The sequence below is a fragment of the Hordeum vulgare genome, chromosome 6H (genome assembly GCF_904849725.1).
Source record: "Hordeum vulgare subsp. vulgare chromosome 6H, MorexV3_pseudomolecules_assembly, whole genome shotgun sequence".
Lineage (NCBI taxonomy): Eukaryota > Viridiplantae > Streptophyta > Magnoliopsida > Poales > Poaceae > Hordeum > Hordeum vulgare.
Window position 1 is genome coordinate 446614508 of NC_058523.1, and position 15828 is coordinate 446630335.

General features: G+C 43.1%; 1 protein-coding gene across 1 annotated transcript; it reads left to right on the plus strand.

Annotated features, from left to right (window-relative positions):
• The first annotated feature begins 14091 nt into the window (after window positions 1–14091).
• LOC123403635 (germin-like protein 8-14) lies at window positions 14092–14935 on the plus strand. The gene has a single exon (XM_045097557.1). It carries the CDS (start codon window positions 14118–14120, stop codon window positions 14760–14762), a length of 645 nt encoding a protein of 214 aa, XP_044953492.1. The 5' UTR covers window positions 14092–14117; the 3' UTR covers window positions 14763–14935.
• Window positions 14936–15828: the final 893 nt, after the last annotated feature.

Genomic DNA, 15828 nt, shown 5'->3' on the forward strand with positions numbered 1-15828 from the left:
TGTAGCCCGCGAATCGGGGGAGGGAAACTTCCTGGGAAGCTTCTGCCATGGCCACACAAGGAAGCTCGTGAGGAGGAAGAAGAAGGTGGGATTGGGCCAGATTGGTTTCCTAACGTGGCCCAAGTACATTCCTAAAATAAGAGATCTCTTTCCCTTTTTATTAAAACAGGAATTAATATGATTAAAAGGAAATAGAATATCCTCGGAATATAGGGGTATAATATATTAAAATTTTCAGAAAAATAAATCCAAAAAAATGGGCATTTTTCCACTACCAAAATAAATACTTGAAAAAAATGTTTTTTAGGAAATCCCTAAATGCTTTATTTCTTTTTGCAAATATTTTTTCAAATAAATCTTGGGTTTCATAGCTCAAATATTTCAAAGAATATCCCCGGGTTTTGGAGGGTCATGTTTCTCCTCTCTTTTTCTTGCTTGACAAGATATGGTTCCGGCATTCCGTGAGTGTGGAAGAAACAAAATGCAAATCATAATCGAAAGGAATTCCAATGCCACCTTGATTCAAATTCTTTATAGTTGAAGAAGTCATGCTATCTCCTCTCGCTGATTTTAAAAAAAAGATGAATTTGAATTCACAGGAAAAAGGGGAAAGTCATTTTATTCCCTCTCATTCAAAAGTTTTGAAAAGTTTCAAATTTCACTCAAGTTTCAATCACTCAAGCAAACAAACAAACAATCTTATAATTTTATTAACATTCCCAAATTTGGGATGTTACATGCTGCTAGAGCTTCACCATCATATCCTGGAGGTTCATCAGCTGCTCCTACACCAAGAAACCATTCTGGCTGGATCGCATTTTTTACTGCCAGTGGAAACCATGAATAATGATGTGTATTCAGAGTATCTTTTGGTTGTATGATCAGTACTAAGTGATGTGTGATAACTGATGAGTACTAAGTTCTATGATGTGTATTTGCTGGTAGTAACTGATGTGTGATAAGTATTAAGTGAATTTGCTGGTTGCTGGTTCTATGATGTCTTTTTATGTGTGATTGATGGCCATGATCTGTTTATAGCAACAGGTTAGGACACTTCATTGTCATGGACACTTAAACACATAATACAACAAATTAAGAGCTCTCTTTAGCTAGCGGATTTCACATAATACAACAAATAACATATACCAGTCTAGTTCTCTTTAGCTAGCAGATTTCACATAATTTTCATGAGCACTTAAAGACATTTGCAACAAATAAGAAGTCACTTAAACCAATCTATGAACAAATAAGATACAACAAGTAAGATCAACCAATCTATCAACATACTTGGGTTGAACAAAGATAAAGTCACTTAATCATACATAATTAAGAGATTCTTCTCATCTTGCATTACAACATTGCTACAAAAGAGCAACACACCAACAATAGCATAGTACAGTTACAAACATATCATTGTGGAGTCACTTAATCATACATAATATAGAAATTCTGATCATCTTGCATTACAACATTGGTACAAAAGAGCAACACAGCAACACAACAACACATCAACCATAGCATAGTGGACTTCATCTTCATCTGATCAGCTCATCCATCCAAAATGTCCCTGATCATCTTCAACTTCTCTTGGTTCTTCTCCAACGCCTTCAACTCATCAGCAATCTGGATCTTCAGCTCATCCCATGCGTTTAATCAGATTCTCAATTCCTTTCTTCAGACCATCAATGTGAAGGTTGAGCACCACAATTTCATCATTAAGTTTGTCCTCATATTTTGACAGTTTATCAACCTGAAGCTTTAAATTGTAGTTCTCTTCAGTAAGCTTTTCCTTCTCCTTCAAATGATTTGCCTTCTGGGTCCTAATGACCCTTCCTTGAGCTTCTGCAAGGTTCATAAGCACTGAATACTTCCCTTTAACTTCCATTATCTCTGCCTCTTTCTTCTCGATCTCAGACTTCATGACAGACACGACAAAACTAGAGCTCTCTGCACCATGGCCATCACCTTCATGTAGCTCAAATCCAAGACCCTCTCCTCTTGGGCATTGAGCAGTTGATTCACATCTTCTACTAGTTTGTCATAGTTTGCATCAAGATTTCTTTTCTCCTCTATGAGGTGGTGAATTTTCAGTGAATTCTCCAAATTATCATCCCTCCTAGCACTCTTGTTGTCTTCCAACATTTCCCACAGTTTTAACAATCACTACAAGAAATAAGGTCAATTATGACTACCTATGTTGGTCATTGATTCGTCATTGTTGACGTTTATTGACCAAATTTACAAGGTCAACAGTTGGCCGTCAAAAATGAACAAACATGACCTTTCTAAAAATTTGGTCATAGATCTCTATTGACCAAAATTTTGGTTTGGTCACTACCCATTTGTGTGAGCCACGTGGGATCTGACGTGGCCAAGCTGATGTGGCATTGCTAGTGACCAAATGGAATCATCATAAATTTCAAAGCCCAATCCACCAATTTAGCCTACATGGGCCTGGCCCAATACCTATTTTACTATTGAAAATGTCTGATTTGTTTGGGTTGATGTATTATTTAGCCTGAAGCACACATATCTCAGGATAGGCCCATTAAAAACAAGTACAATAGAATAAAAGATTACAAATAAACTGCATATTTTGTTTCAGTAGCACATCACATGACATACAATACATTATCCACAACTCCTCTACAGATCAAGGTTCAAGGCCTAACAAGTGCACATCAAAATAATTTTACAAGTGCACAAAAGAATACTTCTGCAAGTGCAAGTGCACAGAAAGAAGACCCAACAACTACACAATCGCGCATCAAGAGAGTTCTACAAAGATTGGTTGAGAAGCACGAGTTTATTCTCATCCTCTTCCTCTGCACAATATGCCACTCCCACCATTGCCGCCTGCAAGAAGAAAATGATGGCAAGGCTCAGAAAGCAGACCAAAGAAACTAACATGATAAATCATCAAATACTAATGCATAGATAAGCCTGTAGACAACGAGCCACATATAATAATAAAAAGGACAACAGATAATTATTGCAAATCTAGGTATTCTGTTATAATTATTTTATCTCTAAGTTTGGACAGAAATTTTGTTCTTTTAGTATAACTATATTTTAATACCTACTAACTAACAAATGTTCGCTACAGTCTACATATGATCAAATCTTTTAGCTTTGATCCTGACTACCATCTGTGATTCTTCTTTATGTGCTGGTGGCGGTCCAATTGAGGATGTTTCTACCAACTCTGTTGCTGCTTGCAATCGCTAAACATGAATTAATGGACCTCTTTGATCAATCTGGCAGTGATTTGTTTTTTTTATCCCAATCACTTTGTTGGTACTATAGGCATTCATTACTCACTGAACTTGAATTAAGAAAATCTCTTAATTAATCACGGTACTTGGATGTCACTCTGTTTATAACGTACATATTTGAATGACATGGGCACTGATCGAATATGTGGCCATGGGTTTCAGGGTCAACCGGTCAAGGATGGCAGACATAATATACATGTTTGGAACATGACAGGCTACTGATATACAGCTTCAGTTCTGAACTTCTGATGATGCAAGTTTGTTTCAAGCAATTCAGTTAACTCAGGTTTGGAACATGATAAAATAGGGAGCCACATTGCCTATCTTACAAGCATGGTTGTGTGATTTAATGACAACCAAGTACGTATATAACTGTACATGATTACTACTTCGGCTCTGCTCCATTATGACCTAGTTGATTAGAATGACTAAACCCCCAAGAGTAAATGAGATAGGCATGGCTGTAGGAAATGTATAGATAAGCTATACCCTGCTCCTAGAGTTGTACGCATTCGGTTTAGAAGAAACAATTTGCACCTTCTCATGGCTGTAGGAAATTTAGAAGAAACAATAAGCTATACCATGGCTGTAGGAAATTTATAGATGGTTGTAGGAAATTTTATAGATGGCTGCAGAAACAATAAGCTATACCATCTTCTCATGGCTGTAGGAAATTTAGAAGAAACAATAAGCTATACCATGGTTGTAGGAAATTTATAGACGGCTGTAGGAAATTTTCTAGCTGAGAATCAATCAGTATTGGCATCTACTTTAGGAGTACAATTTGCAGTTCTATGTATAATTTGGATATACCATTTACGGTGGTGCTGAAGCTTTCCTGGCAGATTCCACAGTTCGCCTCACCAATCAGATTCTTCATATCTCTGAAAAAAGGGGGAAACCCCAGTCACAATGTTGAAAGAATAGCCATCCAACATCAAACAATTAGCAGGAGAACATGTGAAGACAGTACTAACATTCGGCATTCAACGCTGCTCCCATGGTTGCAGAACGGGCAGGAGAAGGCCTTGTCGAGCTTGTCCATCCGCTTCTTAGGGGGTGGCTTAACAGCTCACTTTCTCTTCCCCATGGTTCAACTTATTTTTCTTCCTTCAAAATCTACCAAGTGCAGCAGTTATAATATATCAAAAGATGACAAGGCATATAAGACATAAATGGAGTTGCTAGTCGCGAAGAGCATGTGACAAGAAAGCATTAGTACACGAGGAAATCAATGTGATCTGCGTACTGCAGAAATGTAGAGTACTAACTAGAATAAAAACACTGAAGGGATTTTAGCCAATACCAAGCTATTTGGCACAACATTTCTTCTAAAAGCAACCAAAACTCGTAACCACACACACACGCAAGAAAAAGATCAAGAAACTGAAATATCAAATACATTGCACACTTAAGTTTCAGTTAGATAATACTAGTTGTTTTAGGAATTATATGGACATTCTCTAAATTTAGAAAAAGCATAGACCATTAACATCAAATATGTAACAAATTATGTATACGTACATTATCACATCCCTATTACCAATTCCTAAGCAGAAAATGTGGAACTTAACAGGTCCAAGATGTGTACAACATCTCCAAGCATACACCAAGAGATGCACATTAACAACTCAAATGGGCAGTGGTATAAGAAAAAAAGTAAGATGGTGGGGAGACGGCCTCACCTTTCTCCTGGAAGGGAGGGGGACGGTGCTGCAGCGTGTACCCAGGGCCGGTCCTGCGGTTTCGGGGGCCCAGGGTGAAACTAAAACCCGAGGACCTTCACCATATAAACATCAAAATAATTGGACTATAAGAAAAGGAAACAACGATGGGTGATGCGAAGTCTTGTTTAATGTCATGATTGAATTAAACTTTTAGGAGTATATTATTATATGTTTCAAAAGGGATAGAAAACTCCAGAAATAGTCCTAACAAAGTTTGCATTCAAAATGCATGGTTGGATTCACATTTTGAGTTATTTTAATGACTATGGTAAGTCTGTTACTACAAATAATGGTATATGAGAAATTAGATAGATGAGCAAATGAAGTGATGTGCAAAATATGTCTTCATTATTTCAATATACTTTTAAAAACTATATCTACGGTGCCGTCATAGTGCATGTGCAAATGATTAAATTAAGAGTTGATTACCCAGTTGTGCATTCATTGCTCAGTTCTTAAGTAACCACAAATGAGCGGCATCCAGAATCTTGTTCTTCGCTTAAGATCTGCTGCAACACATGAACATCAGTATTAAACCACATAATTAGAACGATTAATAGTTGTACAAATACTGGAAGATTCTGATCGGCCGGCAACCTTCACCTGACGACATAGAACAGAACCGACCCGCCGTTGATTTCCGGCGTGCATAGCGTCACATGACATCCGGACCTCCTCCTTGTGAAATCTCTTCCGGTTCATCTGCCACATGTCTGGTAATCAGACGAGAAGGCGGCGCCTGCTGCGTGCGTGATGGCGAATTGGGATGCATGCGTTTGTTTCTGAATCCCGCGAGTCAATGCATGAGTTACGGACTTACAACGATGGAAACTAGGATAACTGCTACTACTACGGCAATGTATCATACGTTCAATCTACTCCTACCATATCTGCTACTACTTAAGCGATGGACCAGTACTGTAGCCGTAAATCATAGGCCTAATACTCCGATCAAAGGAGGGAGCCGGCGGATGCGTAGATGCAGCAGAGGTCAACCACTAGAAGGGGAGGTCGCGCGTACCACGACAGCTGCTGCACGGATGACGAAGGCCGCGACAGTAGCACGTTGCGCGCCAAGATCGTACCCGCGGAGGTGGAGAGGAGGGGGCAAGCAACGCATCCCCTAGTCCTGCTGCGGGCAGGGACGATGCGTCGGCGCGACATGGCGCCGGTGTGAGTGCGGGGAGTTGGACACGGACGCCCCACCGTGTCGACAGCCAGGCCCAACAACGCCGTCACAAGCGCAGCGCTCGGCGCCTTGCCAGCGCGGGTGGTTTTCTCCGACCACATGCCCAACGCGGTCGCGGACCTGGGCAACAAGGTGAAGGACATGTAGGCAACGCTTCCTAGAGGTGGACACGGATCTAGCAGGGAGCAGCGCTGTGGTAGGTGGTGAAGGGAGGTGAGGGCGACGATCTGGAGGGGGAGGAGACGACGAGTGGCTGGGTAGGGTTAGCGCTGCTAGTTTTCTTTTCTCCTTTTCTTTAGATGGATGAATGGATGGATGGACGTGGGATTGCTAGCAATGGACGATAGGATTTATGCCATGTCGTCGATCTGTGGCATAAAGGATTCCACCAATCAGAATCGAGCTTACGTAATTGTGTTTTTTTGTTTCTTTTATATTTTTTATCCTCTTATTTCGGGTAAACACTCAACATATTAGCCTCATGTGGTATGTTTAAATGACCCAATATTTATGGACCCATATTGGATTTAGATATTAGTCTGTGATATTAGTCTGTATAGATATTGGATTTAGGAAATATGGATCCATATTGTTGTCTCTAGTTGTATTTTTTGATTGCCTAAAAACAATTGTACAATAATATTATTTCCCTCAAAAGAAAGTTATATTTTTTGGTTGAGTGTTGTGAGTGGAAACACTTTTCATTTAATCAATAGTATTTGGCATTACTAAAAAATTCACCCATATTTTTTGTTGTCATGTTTAAGTTTTTACTGTCTGAAACACCAAGTTAAGGTACCCTATACCATCTTTGAAAATATTTATCTAAATAGGGTCTACACATTATGAGATTAGCATGGGCTCATATATTTCATTTTGGTAATTATAATGTATTTTCTAAAATATTTAGGATATTAAAATGAATAATTATAATTTATTGGTATTTATATTATATAATTTACTTCATCCATATACGTATAAAACAAAATTTTGCTCTCAATACATGACACATAGGTAAAATTGATGAGGTGTCGTCCAGTCACCTCCAAACATATGTTTATGGTCTTATATTTGGTCATGGTAGCATTGAAATATGATTATAAATAATTTTACACATCTTAATGACCATTTTGTGCAATAGGATCATGACCTAATGGACGCAAAAGGTCATAACGTTATGGGCTTTGGACTCTCTTAGACTTGTCATGACTAATTTCAGAATTTTGGTCATGGATCAATGACCAATTAAACCGCCGTCATTTTTGGGGTCATAATTGAGCGTTTTTCTTGTAGTGAATGCATTTTGCATTGTGGGAGGCCACTCTTGGTCTACCCAACCAACAAAACCACAGTTTTGAGGTGGCTGCAATACAAAATAACCAGTACTTCAACAATACAAAATAACCAGAAAATAACAAGCCAGAATTCTGTAATAAACATGCAATGACAGTGCTGTAATAAACAAGCAATGACAGTGGTGTAACAAGCCAGAATCTTTTAGCTAAACTAGCAATAACAGTGCTGTAATAAACAATGACAATATGAATATTTGAGCTAAACAAACAATGACAGTGATGTAGTAAACACTGACAGTCTGAATCTTTTGAGCTAAACAAACAATGGCAGTCTGAATATTTTAGCTAAACAAACAATGACAGTGATGTAGTAAACATTGACAGTCTGAATCTTTTCAACTAAACAAACAATGACAGTCTGAATCTTTTGAGCTAAACAAACAATGACAGTCGTAATATTTTGAGCTAAACAAACAAAATTGCAGGGAACAACCAGATAGAAAAAACAGAAGCAACTTCATGCATGTCTAACACTAAAGAAGATAGAACTAACTGGCTGAGCACACACTAAAAATCTTCTCCCTGTCTCAAATCCTTCGGATGCTACGCGACGCTCAGGCGGCAACCCATGCTCCAAGCAAACATCCAGGGCAGAATTCTCGATGCCATGTAGTATTCATCGTCGATGCTAGCAAGGATCTAAAGAAGAACCAAGAAACAGAGATAAATCCCCAATGTGAAGAAACCGAAACCCTAAACCTAACCCTAGCTCTACAAATTTACCGGTACATCATGCCGTCCGAGGAAGAGCTGATGTACAGGCTCGATAGGTCGTTGCTACTCTCATCCTCGTAAACCATGGCGCGACAGAGGTGGTGGCGGCCGATGAGCTTCGGCGACGAGGGGGGCAGAGCGCGAGTAGAGAAGAAGAGCTGATGCGGGAAGGAGTAGACTGGCTCGGTCGACCAGGTTCGAGCGAGACACAAAGACCGACCGAACCGGTTCGTGCCGACACTTACATGCGGGCCATTTGTTTTTTTTGAAGGTGTCTATGCCATTTGTTTTTTTGTAAGATGTCCCGGACGACACGTGGCGGACGGGACGTCACATGAACTGTCACATCGTATAAAGAGGGAACTGCCTTCGGGCGCATCGTCTCCCTCGTCGCCTCGTCTCCCACTCCTCCCACTTCATCTTCTCGCTCTCTCCCGTCGCACCATCTCCCCGTTGCTCTCGTCTCCCACACCCAATGGAGGGCGCTCGTCGCGCCGTCGCTGTTGCGGATCTTGAAAAGGAGGTGCCGAAGCAGGAGGACACGACCGCAACCGCTGTCGCCGCTGTAGATCTTGAGAAGGAGGTGCCAAAGCAGGAGGACACGACCGCAACCGTTGTCGCCGCTGCGGATCTTGAGAAGGAGGTGCCGAAGCAGGAGGACACGACCTCGAGCGGTGCTGCGCAGGCTCACGATGATGAGGTGGGTTTTTTAGATGAGGTTTTTTGGTTTTTTATAGTTGATTCGTGCTTGAATGCTACATAGATTTATTGAGACTTGGATTTTTTGAATTTCAATCTTGATTTGTGCATGTGGATGTGGTAATGCTTCCCGTTCCCCTGCTTCCATAGTTATCGTTGATAAGCAGGAGATTTAGCATATATTCAGAGAGCAGAACACACTCTGCTTTTGCATGTGTTGGCGAACTTTTGCATTTTGTTGGCTTGAATCAACGGAATCTTTCTCTTATTAGTAAAGATTTCACCTAGGTCATGTGCTTGATATGTACGAACACCCATTCCTAAATTTCTCCTAGGTCTGCCCCCTCTCTTGCATTTTATTGGGATTATTAGTAAGGATTTAATAAGAGTTGTGTTTTGAATTGGGATCTTGATTGCTGCATGTTCTTAGATTTTATTACGTGCCAGATATGTTGATAGATTTGTTGTGGTTATCCCCTCACCGGGGTACGGCAGGGGCTGAGCAGCCCAATTGTGCAATATTTAAATTTTATTTTGTATAAATCAGGCTATGTATGTTCCTGAATAGGGTGGCTGATGCAGCAGCACTATGAATGTAATTAGAAGCACATTGTTGAATGCTTGACCTTTTGAATACTGTGTTACATAGTTTGTACTAATCGAATTACTTATATTGTAGGAAAAGGAAGCTGCAGGCATGAAGAGGAAGCTCGCCAAGACTGGGTTCAAGAGCCCGTATGACTCTGACTACGACGACGACGATGACCCATATGAGGTAATCCCAACTATTTTAGTTCAGCGTAAGCACTATATGAATGCATGTTGGTGGGCTTTTTAATGAAATTGATGTAGAGAGTGTTTTAATGTTGTTTGTTTAATTAGATTACTGTACATGACTTTTTTCTTTGTTTGTTCATTAAAATTTGGTAAATGGGAGTTATCTGATGTTTGTTCATTGCATCATTCTGAATCAGAAGTGTGTGTTCTGGCTCCATAATGCCTATATGAATGCATAATGTGTTCCTGCAATTAATTTGTGTGTGCAGTATAACTCTGGAGATGACATGGAGGACGACAACAAAGAGTCCTTCATTGAGAAGGAAGCCCAGAAGATCAGGGAGAAGGGGAAGGCGGCGTACTTCAAGAGGGGAATGTTCAGATGCCCATAGTGCACCACAAAGCCAAAGCCCAAGGATGGGATTTATGAACACCTTATGTCGCATGCACGCGGTTTGTCGACGAGTGCTGTAGACATCAAGACCAGGGCAGAGCATGCAACCCTCCTGAAGGCTCTAGGTCCCATTTAGTCACCCTCCATGATCTAGATGTCGTTATGAACTGTTTTACTTTTGCGCAAATGGCAGGTTGTTGTGAACTATTGGAATGTTATGGCAGGTTGTTGTGAACTGTTGGAATGTTCTACTTTTGATGTTGGAATGTATTATGGGTTTATGTGCTACAACGATCACGGTAGCTACTTCTATTTTGCTTCACTGATCATAAAGAGTGGGTCGACTGGTTTGATGTATTGAAAAGAGTGGGCATAGAGTAGAAAACCAACAACCTGTTCCTAGCCGAGTGGTAGATACCCAGTGAAATGAGCGCCAGGTCGTGGGTTCGAGCCCCCGCTCGCGCATTATTTTTTGTCAGAAAACAACAGCTATCTGAAAACTTCAGGAAACAACAGTTCTGAAAACAACAACAACACGCAACATCTCAATTCAACTCTCTGATGTAGATAGCAACAGCAATAGCTCTCTGATGTAGTTACCAACAGCAACAGCAACATCAACAATTGCCGATGGGTGAGGTGGCCGTGGCGTCAGCACCACCACCGCTGGTCACCGCCCCCCGTCGGTCGCCGCCGCCCCCATCCCCATCGATCCCGCCGCCCCGTCCCGGTCGGTCGCCGCCGCCCCCGAGATCTAGATTTGCTAAGTGTTGGCCCATGTCGGAAATTGGCTAAGTGTTGGCCGTCCTCGTCGGTCCCACTTGTCAATGATAGGAGAAACCCACGATTGAATATAATATACACCCGAATACCGATACCTGAGCAACAGTCCCTCTCTAGCCCAGCGGTAGCACACACTTAGAGTCCCCGCTCGGTCGTGGCCGTGGGTTCGAGTCCCCGCTCGCGCAGCTTTTTTCGGGAATTAAGCGCTCGGCCCCTCGTGTCATTGTGTGCTCACCTGCGTGTCAAATGGGTCCTACCTCAGTGACACGTAGGCGAGGCTGTTGAGGTGGCTGCGTAACCAGCCTAGTGCATTCGAACTATTTAGTAACGACCATTCATATTGGTCATTATCACCTAGAAATAAGGTAGTGCCAAGTGCTGTCCACTTTATGACCTTTCCAGTAAGCAAGTTATGACCTTTCTAATGAAAAAGGTCATTAGTTTTTATGGTTAGGAACCCTCCGGACAGCTTACGACCAACTGGTTTCAAAACCATTCCTTCCAGCGTCATTGACAAAAGGTCGTTAGTTGACATATTTCTTGTAGTGAAAGGCATCCGTCTTGCACTTAAAATAGTTATCGTACCCCACCACCCCTCCCGAATATGGTTGAACAAATTCCTAGCCGTATGAAAACGACGCTGTAACATGTGATGTTTGAAGAGCGGGATGGGGGTCTTGAAGTAGTCGTTCCAAAGTAGGAAATGGTCACTCTTTCGGTTGCGATTCAACGCTAGCGTGTGCCCTGGTATCAAGCCCCTAAGCAACGGTCGCTCCATACTTAGGCGATCATGGAAGAAGCCGACCAACGCAGCTACCATGATCTCCTTCTCATCGAATGAATAATCATTCGAATTGCAAAGAACGTCGTAGAAAAAAAACTCGTCGTCGGAGTCCATTTGTACATTACACGCAAACCGTCGAACAACTTGCGGGCGTCATGGAAGAAGACGGCCGATGAAGAGCCTTGCGCCCCTATCGAGACAAGGTAGCAGATCTGGGTGGCGGCATCGGGAGATAAGGCGGCCGAGAGGGTGATCTATCTATGGATGGATGGCTGGCGGCGTCGGCGAAAGTGGACGGTGTCAGTGGGAGGCGGAACGGACGGGTGAGTCGGGGTGAAGGGAGGAAGAGGATACTGGCCTGCATGCCATCGGCTGGAGGACCAGGGGGAAGAGAAGGGCGACCGTCAGTTCCGTGTCCGCGTCGACGCAAAAGCGGTCCAGATTTGGGCCTAAAATATGTCGCCGACAGACGAAATACGGACATGCGTTCGTTTAGGTCGCCGCGTTGGGCCGAGTTTTGTGTCCGCGATGACTAAAACGGACACGCGCCGACGAAATGGATTGCCCGATTGGAGTTGCTCTTAAATCAGACACAACAAACTAAGTCGGTCTCAACAAACATTCAGACCCACTTGGGCACCTCAAACACTCGGGCTAACCGACACCCATCATATTTCACGAAAATTCGGGGCGACCTTGGTGCGTGAGCCACATCTGGTTGACAATTGGATCCCACACAAAATCGCCCAAAAATTCAACGGTCCGACGAGCGTCTCCTCCACCGGGGATGGTGTGTGTGTGTGTGTGGGTGTGTGTGTGGGGGGGGGGGATCCTTGTGACGCCTCTCTAGCTCGCCTCCCGAGGGCCAAAGTTCGACTATTTAAGCTGGATGACAACACCCAGCCCTAGCCACATCCGCTTCCATCCTCTTCACACCGCTAGTCCGAGAACATTGACTTCTCTCCCTTCACGCCTCCCTCTCTGCTCGTCGTCCACAACATACATGACCCAACAGAGGGTGACTACGCGCGCTATGCCGACGCTAGAGCGGCACCTTCAGCTGATCGAGAAGACCAGGGCTAGGCGCCGCCCCGATCGCAGCGATCTTTCCCCAAACTCGCTGGAGTCGAATTAGGAGGAGGTGGAAGAGGAGGGGGAGCAGCATCCGAAGGCGGAGCTGCAGCCGGAGCCCATGGAGTTGGCAAATCGGGAGAAGGAGTCGGAGCCGGTTGCAGGCTTCGCCATGGAGGATGTCATGGCGGAGTCCGAGGTCACCCAAGCGACGGAGATGGCAGAGGAGACCATCATCCTGGAGTCCATCCAAGATGAGGAATATGTGGACGCCAACTGACGCTTCATCCGGTAGCAACGAGCGAAGATCGACGAGCTTTTCACCGATCTGGAGGCAGAGGCGGAGAAGGAGCCGGAGCCGCTACCGCCCATATACCCGGAGCCCGAAATGGAGTTCGTGGACATCGCTAACGACAACTAGTGTAGGCTATGTTTTAGTTAATCTACGTAGCAAGTAGGTTTTCCTTTTGCATGCTTTGTACAATTTAAGCTTTAAAATATGAGGTATTCAGACGCAGAGAATAAAATTTTAGAGTTGCCCGCTCATTGTGTGTGGACGCCTTTGAGCATATCTCCACGTGTGTGAGGGGCCAGATTTGATGTCTACGGTTGTAAATCTTCTAAGCTACTAGTATTTTCTGTCTGATCCATATTTCCATGACATTGATACATAGTAGTATTTCCTTTATTTCTTTTTATTCGGCATATAAGATTTGTTTAAGGTCAAACTACGTAAAGTTTGCTCAAAACTATATTAAAAGATATTAACACATACAATACTAGAGTTGTATAGTATGAAAACTTAATTTCATGATCAATCTGATATATTGATTTCGTATCATGAATATTTATATATTTTTAATAAAGTTGATCAAACTTTACATAGTTTGATTTCACAAAAAATTATATGCAAACTGGAAAGAAACAGAGTGAATAGTAGCGTATGACAGCTAAGAGTGAGTACATGACTATGAAATACAGACATACTACTAGCCTTCTATATATGTACAGATGCGGAAGGAAATTTATGAGTCGCCGCTGAAAATGTTCTTACCACCAACAATGTGTTCAATAGTTTCTGGGAGGCGTTGCGTGACTTGCTCACCTCAAGTGAACACGTGCGGTTATCAGGCGGCGCTCTGACCGACAGTTAACCACACGCAACCGGCCAGCCTCAGTTGCATCTTGATCAATTTCAAGTTGGGTCGTTTGTGGACTAACTTGATAAAACTTGCTATTAAATTTGGATTTCTGATATTTATTCATCCATTTGCACCACCCCTTCTCCTATATATATACCTATGGGTATCAGGGTACGATATAAACACGTACATTTCAAGTTAAACTCCATGGCGAAGGCTGTGCTCCTCCTCTCCCTCTCCCTGTTGCTGCTGCCCTTTGCCTGTCCAGCCCAGCTGGCCAAGGAGTTCTGCGTGGCCGACCTGGCCAGCAGCGACACGCCGGCCGGCTACCCGTGCAAGCCGCAGGCCGCCGTCACCGCCGATGACTTCTACTACCGCGGGTTGGGCACCACAGGCCCGGCCATTAACCCGTTCAAGATCAGCTTGTCCTCGGCCTTCGTCACCAACTTCCCCGGCGTGAACGGGCTCGGCATCTCCGCCGCGCGCGTCGATTTCGCCGTAGGAGGCGTGGTGCCGCTGCACTGGCACCCGGCCGCCACAGAGCTCATCTTCGTCCTGGAGGGCACCCTGTCCTGCGGCTTCATCAGCGCCACGTCCAACAGGGTCTACACCAAGACCTTGTACAAGGGCGACCTCATGGTGCTCCCGCAGGGCCAGCAGCACTTCCAGTACAACCTCGGCAACACCACGGCGGCGGCGCTCTCGACCTACAGCAGCCACAACCCCGTCGTGCAGACCCTCGACTTTGCGCTCTTCGCCAACAACCTTCCGTCGGAGGTGGTGAACAAGGTCACCCTCCTCGACGAGTTGGAGGTCAGGAAGCTCAAGGCGCTCTTCGGCGGGACCGGATGAGCCTGCATCGCTCCCTGGCCCCACCTGGGGTTGAATTGAACTTGAATTGGTCGTGCTTGTTGTTCTCCCGCTTGATTTACTTTATTCGTTCACCTTTAAAATATACTGTATTATTTATTTACATGCATGTATGGGGGTCAAATTTTCAAATAAATTTTCGGAAATTTTGTGCTCCTCGGACATTGAAGAGATTTAATATAGAGGCAGTAGCTGTCACGAAGTAACTTACCAGATAGGTAGCCATTGCTATTGCCATTGCCATTGCCATTGCAAGAAACTGATCAAGACATCACCTCGGACACGTCATGAAAACCCGGATCTAGTATCTTAATTAACCAAGACGTCGGAGGACAAAATCATATTTGATATCCACCAACCGCAAATGTAGCACATGATTCACCGTCATTCAGATGCCGCTGACGAAGAGAACTATGAGCATCCACTCCTAGACTACCTCCTATGCCCCACACCGACGTTGGAGCAAATATCATTATAACGACGGAGCCCGAGGACACACATCTACCACATGGATGTCGTCGCAGCCATGCCATCTCCGCTTGAAGACCTCATTTTTATTGACCTGATCAAAATCACATGACCCAATATTAATTTGAAGACCCAATTAGTTGTGAGGCCATAAAATTAGAAAGTGTATTGCATAGTATGAAATAATTGAATGAGTGAATTTTGAGTCTGGTCAAAACCGGATGATCCAATTCCAATTGAAGGCCTTAATTGAATATGAGCTCTTTAAAACTAGGGATCTTAGTGTGACCCGGTCAAAATTCGGATGATCAAATTCCAATTGAAGATCTTAATTAAATGTGAGCTCTTTAAAACTAGGAAGCTTAGTGTTATAGGAGAACTAATATCATAAAAGTCTAAACTATTGGCGAGTAGTATAGGAGTACTAATAAAATCATTACTATTAGTATTTGAGAAATCACATATTTTAGTATTTTCTTCAAACATAGTGACAAAGCAAGCAAACTAATAAGTGAAACAAGTAAACTAGTAAAGATAAATATTTTTGTGTTTTTAATATTTTTAAGCAAGCAAATAAAAA